The sequence below is a fragment of the Phasianus colchicus genome, chromosome 1 (genome assembly GCF_987193195.1).
Source record: "Phasianus colchicus chromosome 1, bPhaCol1.hap1.1, whole genome shotgun sequence".
In the NCBI taxonomy this organism is placed as follows: domain Eukaryota; kingdom Metazoa; phylum Chordata; class Aves; order Galliformes; family Phasianidae; genus Phasianus; species Phasianus colchicus.
Window position 1 is genome coordinate 167,903,400 of NC_143436.1, and position 9,628 is coordinate 167,913,027.

Sequence of the window (9,628 nt, forward strand, 5' to 3'; positions counted from 1 at the left end):
ATCTGAAAGGAGCTGGCAGTGAAGAAGCTGTTCAACCCTGTTCTCAGGAAACAAGTTATAAGATGTGAGGCAGTAGCCTCATATTGCTCCAGGTGTGGCTTAGATTGGACATTCTGAAGAATTTCTTCTCTGAGAGAGTGGTCAAGCATTAGAACAGGCTGCCCAGGGAGATGGTGCAGCTCTATCCCTAGATGTATTTAAGAGATGGCAGTAAGGGATGTGGCTTAGTGATGGGATTAAGTAGGTCAGGCTGATGGTTGGACTTGGGAATCTTGAAGGTCATTTCCAACCCACATAAATAGAAAAGAGAGCACTGGGGCCCCAAAAGTTCATGAAGTTGGATTCTGTTTATGCCATCTGCAGATCCCAAATCCGTTCAGCTGCCTTAGTGCAGTGCAGTGCCAGGATTGTGGCAAGCATGCCAGAGCCAGCTGAAGCACCTGGAAATCCAAAACACAGAGTATCCCTACTAAAACAGGCCAGGCACTGGACTTGGCAACATCAACGCCAAGATGAGCAAACCACAGCAGAAGTGTCCATGTGCCACTTCTTTTATTAGCCAGCATATCTGGAGAGCTGAGCAGGTCAGATGCTACCAGAAGAAGATTAAGAGCTAAGCCAGTGGAATGCTCACCTCCACTTCTGCCACTTTCTTTTCAACAATATTCACAGAATCATATTCTTTCTCTTTCTCTCCCCCTTCAGTACCATACTTGTCCATTTATTGCCCCTGACCACATGTTAGTTTTCTTACCACAACTCTTCATCAAGTGATGGATGTCAAATCTGGCACAAATTAAGCTCTTCCTAGAACATCTTCTAATAAAGTTAGAAGGACTTCCTTTCTCACTCCTCTGCACATATGATGAGCATAGCAAGCTCCAAATCTTACTGAGGAGTTATTCTCTTACTTGGCCTCAGCCTTGAACACTTGGCTGAAGATAAGGCTGGCTACTTGTGACACCAAAGTCAGGCATCTCTGAATTGCCTTGCCAGGCTGCAAAGATTAGTACTTCACCCAGAAAGTTAGAAAAGGGAGATTTTTTCCATGCAGCAAATGCAGTGATGAATTCTAAACAAATTGTTTCTAATTCAGATTATACATCTACAACTCCCACCAATGAGTAAAAGAAGAATTTTGAGAAGAATCCTTCACCAGCTTAGTAGACTAATTTTGAGTTATTACAAGAAGAAATTCCATATTGTGAAAGAAAATACATTTTTTCAAAAGAACTGCTAAGGACAGGCACACTATGAGCAAAAGATTGAGAAGTACTACATTATAGATTTTTTTTTTTTTTTTTTTAATTCACAATGTAGATTATAAAGAGAAGGAAAGAAAGCTCTGATGGATTTGGCTTCTGCAGTCACAGAATAAAATTTTTCAAGTCAAGCATTCTAGTAACAGTTCTCCTTTCATATTGGTGGATAAAGGGCTATTAGCAGCTGTATGGCAATATATCTTCACATTTTATTACTTTGAATTTGATTTTTTTTTTTAATAAATATATTTTACCAGAACCGATATCATTTCCAGGTTTAAAGATGTCAAGGACAGGATGCTGTTCCTGTATGTGGGCAGAGACCATCAATTTTTTTTTTTTTTTTTTTTTTTCAAATGCTAGCTATTGTTCAGCCTCTAATTTCCCCAATTTCCTCTACCTTTCCTTCAGTGCAGACATTTGTTTCCGAATAGATATGAACAGGGATAATTTGGGAAACCACTTTCTACAAGTTAATTTCATGGCACTTAGCAGACAAAGTGAAGTAACTTAAATGCAAGCATATTATTATAAGCAGATTCAAGCACTTGTCATCATGGTGTTCTTTTTCTCCATAGCCTGAAACCATATCCTATACAGAACTGGAGGAACCAACATGCAAAGTTTCATTTCAATTTTTCATTTGAACAAGTATTTTTCATAACTTAATTAGAACCACTTTATTATCACTTTTCAGCCGAATACAAGAGCTTATTATACAAGGGCTTTTCTAAAGCAAGAGAAGAATTACCATCTAATACCAGTTGCCCATCTTGCACTTTTTTTGAACGAGTCATTTGAATCTCAGTTCCTTGGTAAGGCTATAACATTCTACGTCCCACATGTATTTCATGAGTCCAATTTTCATGAAACATCACTTAATCCCACACTAACTAAGGTGTTTCCTCACTTCCAATCACTCTGAAGCACAGCCCAAGACATCTCATGGAAAACAACACACCCAACCTAATCACTCACAAGCTTCAACAGAGGCTCAGACTCCTCTTTTGGCAACAAAACCAGACCCTGGCTGTTTCCAGAAAATAGTGAGCAATGCATCAATTGGAATAGAGTCACTTCTTAGCAAAGAGTTATTTTTCTTGTGCCCCTCATGTTTCCTCTACTACACATATTTCAGAAAGCCTTCAACATTAATGCTAGAAGGATCTTTTCTGCTGACACCCCACAGTTTTTGTTTCAAGAGTGGAGGTCTCTCCTTGTCAACTTCAGCATTTCTAATACCTTCTAATTTCATCCAGCTTCCTCTCACTCATTCATAGAATTGTAGAATCACGTAGCTTGGAATAGACCTTCAAGATCAAACCCAAATACCTGTTTGAGCTACCAAATCCCACTACTAAACCACATATGTCCCCTACTGCCACATCCATTCCTCTTAAATACACCCAGGGATAGGGATTGCACCACAACACTGTGCAGCCCATTCCAATGCCTAACCACCCTCTCCATGCAGAAATTCTTCCTGACTTCCAGTCTAAACCTCCCCTGTCTCAACTCGAGGACACTACCTTGTGTCCTTTCACTTGTTACCTGAGAACAGAGACCAACAGCCTTTTTGCTGCCACTTCCTTCCAGGTAGCTGTAGAGATTGATGGATCCTCCCCTCAGCCTCTTTTTCTCCAGACTAAATAATCTCCATAGCTGCTCCTCATAGATCTTATTTTCTAGTCCCTTCACTCAATTTGTTACTCTTCTCCCCAAGAGTAGATAAGAAATCCTAGTCTTGTTCACTTTCTTAAGTGTTTGTTTCCCTCTTGTATTGAGTGGTTCCTCTCTGATCCCACCTTTTTCTCCTTCCTCTTTCTCATTACCTTCATACTATTGCAGACTTTGATTTGTACATTCCTGTTTTAGAATGAATTCTTTCATCTTATGAAGACACAGAGACAATCTTTCATATCATATAATGAAAAATATTTGTGCAATCCTTACAGTAAATACATAACAGTTTTCTCTCTGCAAGCATCATATAAAGACAAAACAGGAAATAGGGGTTTTAATTATTCTTCCCCAAGAGCTTATCTGGTTTTATAGAGGAGTCCATCATTTGGTCAAAATATATATGAATATATTTGATCTATCAGGGAGCTCAGTCTAACCAAAGGATTAAGCACATATCTAACTAACAACTAAGGGTTGTACACCAGACCAAATTTTGGGCAAAAACAGTTATGCCCATGGGAAAACTTCCACTCACCACCCCTAGGAAAAAGAAAGACAGAAAGGAGGACAGGAAGGAAGGAAGGAAGAAATGAAAGGAATGAAAGGAATGAAAGGAAGATAAGAAAGGAAAGGGGGGGGGGGGGGGAGGAGGGAAGGAAAGACAGAAGAAAAGAAAGAAAACATAGGACTAGTAGCTAAGGTGCTCTCACTGTACTGTGGATATACAGCAGTGTGAAGGAAGGCAAGACAGAAACTTTCATGCTTGGCAGTGGCACAAAATAAATATAGGCTGTAATTCAGGAAAGGTGGCTTGCTTGCTGAAAGTGATGTGTTAAAATGCCCAAGAATTTCATAGCAGCTTAGCTCTTAATCGTCTATGTATCATTACTACCCAGAAAACCACCACAGGTTACCATGGAAAGCTTCTGATTGAAGCTTATGATCAGCAGGCAGACAGCTCTTGAAAAGCTTGGCTCCACCTTTTTCTTCGAGAAAGACAGGAAAGGAAACTGAAATAGCTTTTAGAAGGTGGAGCCAGCTTCCATCAGCTGCACTTTGAAAGACGGGGGGAAAAAGCAAGCAAAGCAAACTCAGTGCATAATAATAGCACTACACGCATGGTTACTAACAGCTTAGAAAAAGCTGTTTGGGGAAAAAGAACTGTAAATAATTACTTTTAGTTGGCTAAGTACATGTTCACAAAGTACACATGGTACTGACAATTTCTATTCTGTACTATGTCTGTAAATTAGTGCTTGTACTAGGTATCAGAGATTGTCACACACACAAAAGAGATGGACAGAACACAGATGCCAGTAAAACTTGAAATGAAGCTTTGGTTTTACTTTTGTCAGCATGAAGTTGTTAGAAGAGAAGCTGTTCTGTATGCTGGATTGCATTCAGATCAGTGCTGGAACAGAGCCTACATTCATCTCCTCAGCCAAAAAGAAGTATTTTGAGACTTCCAGGATGAAATATTAGTAGAGAGAAAACAGGGAGGTAAAACCGGATTTGAAATTCTGGTTAGAAAAAGATTCCAAGAAACAGATGCCGTGTACAGCAATATCAAATGTACAGAACCAGCTGCTGCTGTTACGTGTATTGCCAATGCTATCAGCACACACATCGCATTCAAGCAGCCCCAGGGGTAAAACATACTATCACAAAACCTGTTAGAAGATCTCAGGTCCCATTTAGAAAGCATTGCTCATAAGTGGGCTTCTCCAAGAGCTGCAGAACATGTTGCTTATGTGCTCAGTCCCTTTCACAGGCTCTCTATAAAGAATTTCTATATTTACAGGTGTACACTTTGAGTAAGGAGGAGAACAGGCACCCAAGGGTGGCAAACCTCTGTATCAGTTAGGTTCCTTTCTACTTACTGCTGCTCTTGCTGTTGTTGGTAAGTTGACGGTTGGATCCTTTGCTCTCCTCCAGACCTCATCAGCTGCTGGGAATTTCCAGCCTCCTCTGTTTGATTGCTATTATCCCTGAGGTAACCCTGAGGGGGAAATCATAGAATCATTAAGGTTGGAAAAGACCACTAAGATCATCTAGTCTAACCATTAATCCATCATCTCCATGCCCACTAAACCATGTCCCTCAGTGTCACATCAGCATCACCTCAGCATCTCCAGAGATGCTGATTCCACCACCTCCCTGGGCAACTTGTGCCAATACCTCTTGCTGAGAAGATTTTTTTTCCTAATATTAAACTTTAACCTCCCCTGGTGCAATTTAAGATCATTACCTCTTGTCCTAAATGGGGTGCTGGAAGTGGCCGTCGTCCTGTACCTCCTGCTGTCCCATATGACCTGCCTTCCATCCACCCTCTGACTCCAGACATCCTTGTCAGAAAGGAGGACTGCAACTGAGGCTAGGGAAAAGATCTAAACTGAGTTCCTTTATTTTAGTTTCAATTCCTCATAAGTCCCACCCCTAGATGGACTTTCTGCATGATCCTCCAGCTGAATGTCGATTCCATCATCTAAACCACGGCACTGTGTAAGCCTAGAGGTGGAGCCACTGACTGACTGAAAAACTGATTTGTGCAAATAAAACAGAAAAGTAAGATTCTGTGCAATCTTCTAATAGACTGTTTCATCATAAGTAAGGGGAAGTCTGGTTGATAGCCATATTTACAGCAATTTTTTTTTACCCCAGCACTTCAAATTCCCTAGGTTTTTTGTTGACTTAAATTTTGCAGGAGTTTATGTAGGAAGATGAAAGTGAAACTAAAAACTAACTGATAAATCCTAAGGCAATGATTGTACAAGACTCCAGTGCTGTCTTTCAGTTCTGCTTAGTCAGAAGATTTTACTTTAGTTTTCCTAATTATAAGCCATGAAATAAGAACAAATATACAATCCTTTTAGGCAAAATGCAGATTCTGTTAGAACTCTGTTGTATGAATCAGATGAGGTACGGTGGAATCTGAAGTGCTGGTGAAAACTAGAACTAATCCTAATAAAAATAAAATAAAATAAAGATGTTTGGCAGCTCCTAACCCAAGAAAATCAAACTAATGCAACTTTATGCAACGGAGTTAAGGTAATCCAGTTCCATACATGCAGATGCTGTCACTTTTTGACCTCAAGCTGCACTAAAACAACAGGTTCTGTGTGACCAGATTTTCTATCTGCCCAAACTGTCAAGGTCTTACAGGTCACACATGCTTACAGAGTAGCAAGATAAAATGCCACACAGTGAGTCACAGAGCTGGCACAGATGTGGGGATAGATGCTAGTCGCTCTTACACGTGCCTGGGTTATTTACCACGGTTGCTCACACAGCCTGTCCTGCTTTGGAAACTGAGAGGCCAGAGGAGGGCACAGTCCTTCTTTCTCCACGTTGTTAAAAGCTGTATATTGTAGACAGGCATGTCTGATCTGTAAAACATTGCTGGGTCTTAGCTGTGAGACTTCTATCATTGCCAACAGCCAACAAGGTTTCTTGTTTCAAGATGTTCCACACTGGTCTGGGAAAGTGTGTCTCTTCTGCCAGATGACTTCAGGAATTGCTATAAGAGCAAAGAGCTTCATAGCCTCAGAATAGTTGTGTGGATTTATTCTTTTCAGATCTCTTCAGAGAACACAAATATTTCAGCCTGGATAGTGACTGGGAAACTAGTTGTAAGGCAGCTGAAAACCTGAATTATCCCCCTAGTTGTACAGGAAAGTGTTCAGGTTGTCAGGAGGCTGAAGACTTGCTTATTTTGCTTCATGTGTGCTGCCAGTTACAGCTAAATGCATGCCCTGAGGAGGATCTCTTAACCCAGGTTCCCAGGTTCCCCTCCTTATATATTTACTGGCAAGTGGAAATAAGCATCAGGCAAAGTCCCTGTGTAGGACTTTGGAGTAACCACAAGAGGTGCAGAGCAAATGTTTGGAAAGTCATGTCTGAGGAAAGTCATGTCTGAGGACTGCAAAGATTTGTGGGATAACAGCTGTGACTACATGCATCCTAGTTAGTAAAAATCCAGCTCTAACATCTGGATTCTTCTTAATCCATGCAGATTTATGTCTTAACAACACAAATTTAATTACCAAAATTGATTATAATTAATGCACACTGCTGCTGAATCTTCTGTCCCACATTGTTATGTAAAATTCAGATCTAGTAACTGTTTCTTGCTGAAATTAAGAAAGTTTTGGCCGCAAGCAATAATTACAGAATCTAAACAGGTTACATGTATATTGCTCAAAAAGCAAGGGACATAAAATGAACCCAAGTGCTAGAAACAAAATTGCTCACATTGTTTCACTGGAAGTTTATACTTTCTATATTGGACTACCCAAACTAGCTCTGACTCTGAGGATGGTTCAGACCAACACAACTCCCAGAAAGTCTGTATAAATATGATGGTACCAGGTTTAGATTTCTCCATCCCACACAGTCCTCCAACACTATCCCACCAGCATCTCAAACACGAGTCAGTTGCCTCTTCATCCTCATGCTACTTGAACACAACATTTAATGGGTCACAATACATCCCTCATGTTATTTCAGACATACTAAGATGAAACATCTCTCTAAAGAAAGTTTTAGGGTCACAGCAGTATCACCTGGGGCTCTCAGGACACCTAAAGCTGGAGTACAAACTCCAGTATGAACTACTGACTCCAGTAGGCTCCTTCTAGCCTAATGGGGGCTAAACTTACAAGGCTACATATGAGCAAGTCCTTGATAGCTGGACTTAGGACAAAGTATCACTCTAGCTTTATTTTATTTAGCACTATAGATACTAAATAGATGCTAAAGAGTCCATGCTTCCTGAATATCAGAATGCCTAAAACCTGTAGCCTGTCACCAAATCTCAACCCTTCCCAGATCCTCTGTACGAATTTTAACAGAGCATGTACATTTTTCTAGACACAACAAATACTATTACATTCCACTCTTTATGTTTATAGGTGTCTGATGCCCCTAATTGGGTCAGATGCTGCAGTGTATTGGGCAAGGATGGTGGCTCAATTCCTCCCTGCCAATGGGACAGAGGAGAGAATAGGAAAAGGAGAACAATCATTTGTCAAAGTAAAGACAGATGAAACACTTATCAGCTATTGTTGCAGTCAAAACGGAGTTGACTTGGGGAATTTAACTTAATTTGTTGTTAATTACCATCAGTATTTAATTACTAATTTGGGTACTGGAAAACCAAGAAAAACATTTAAGCACTTTGAGAAAACACTTTTCCTCCAACTTCCACAGTCCTCTTGTCCCCTGTTCTAGTCTCTACTTAATCCTTTGTGCTGGACACCTCTCCACATTCCTTATTACTGCAGGTAACATCTAGTGCATTCAGTGAGAGAAGAGGTCAGGGTCTGTTTATAGCAGTTTGTGTTTCTCACAAGTTTTCTATGTTCCCTTCTGCATCTTCCATAGGCTGCAATCCCTTTAGGGGTGTGTATGCTTTGATGTGGGCTCATTCGCATATTGCACTCCCTCTGGGAATTACCTTCTCTAGTACAGGCTTACTCTCAGTCCTTTCAGGATTGCACCTGATCCATCATGAAGCACTAACCATGTTGTTCCCTCGTATTTTCTTTTCCTCTCTATCTCTGTTCCCTCATTTTCTCTGTGTTTCCTCTCCCCTCCTCTCCCTCCTCCCCCCCCCCCCCCCCTTTTTTTTTTTCAGGTTTGTAATATGTTTTCCCAGACATATGACCACCTTGGCTGATGGGCTCAACTGTGTCCTGTAGTAGGTCCACTGTGAAGCTGGCTGAAAGCAGCTGTGTCTAGGACAAGGCAGGCCTGGGCCGCTCCTCATACAGTTCACTCTCCATGCCTCAGCTTGTGTGTACAGGTGTTGCAAGAGGTTCTCACTTTATTATTTCAGTAGAGTAACAAACTCCAATAGGTACAGAGAGAGAGTAGCTTTTCCTTTCTGTCACATCTGCTGTTTTTTGGTTCTTTCAGATTCTCACTTTGCCCATCCTGCCCATGGGAGATATACAGAGGCCAAGTCTACTGGCCACACAGCATTTACAGATGAATGACCATCCTCCACTTACTGAGCTTTCTGGGTTCTAGAAGAAACAGGATACTTTAGTCTTCTTCAAACGGTAGATCAATCTTCTAACAGTAGAACAATCCTTATACAACATCATTAGCAAAATCAGCCAATTAACTGTGAATAAGTGGGAATAGTGGTCACTTCCCAGTCTGTCTCTGATGAGTGACAGCAATTTCCTTCGATGGCAAGGCCTGGCCAAGTTTTTCACTAACTTCTATATCATTTTGGAACAGGTCTCTGTGACCCCATCTGCTGAGTGTTCTCAGAATTTTCTTTATCAGCTTTCTCTCTCCAACTTTTCACAGCACTCCCATTGATAATAGGCAGAGAAAATGTCTCTTTACTTTGCAGAGTCTTTAGGCAGTCACAGAAGGCTTGAGAGCATATGGTTTACACCAGAGCCAAGCACACACGATATGATTGCACTTAATTAACAAAGAAGGGCAAAAAGAGTAATTTTTTTCTTGTTTTCCTCTTTACTTTTTAACATAAATTACTTAATGTGTAGCATAGAAGAGCCTTGATAGTAAACAGGGGAAGGAAGGATAACCAAAATGAGAACCTTCTAGGCAGGAGAAAAATAGAGAGTAAATCTATATATGCTTCCTAGTATTTACCATGACTAAAAAACATTTTGTAATTTTTTTTTCTTTTTTTTTCTGTAAAGCTG

General features: G+C 40.5%; 1 protein-coding gene across 2 annotated transcripts in view; it reads right to left on the bottom strand.

Moving 5' to 3' along the window:
• EPSTI1 (epithelial stromal interaction 1) overlaps window positions 1-8,632 on the bottom strand; it is a 51,636-nt gene extending 43,004 nt beyond the window's left edge. The window contains exons 1-3 of one of the 2 annotated variants that reach the window (XM_090131386.1): window positions 8,614-8,632; window positions 5,194-5,319; window positions 4,826-4,944 (exon numbers count right to left, since the gene is read on the bottom strand). In XM_090131386.1, coding sequence (XP_089987512.1) covers window positions 4,826-4,944; window positions 5,194-5,289 — 215 coding nt within the window. In that variant the 5' untranslated portion in view covers window positions 5,290-5,319; window positions 8,614-8,632. Of the gene's footprint in view, window positions 1-4,825; window positions 4,945-5,193; window positions 5,419-8,613 lie in introns of those variants that run through there. The other variant, XM_031615839.2, reaches the window with a different exon arrangement.
• Between the last annotated feature and the right edge of the window lie 996 nt (window positions 8,633-9,628).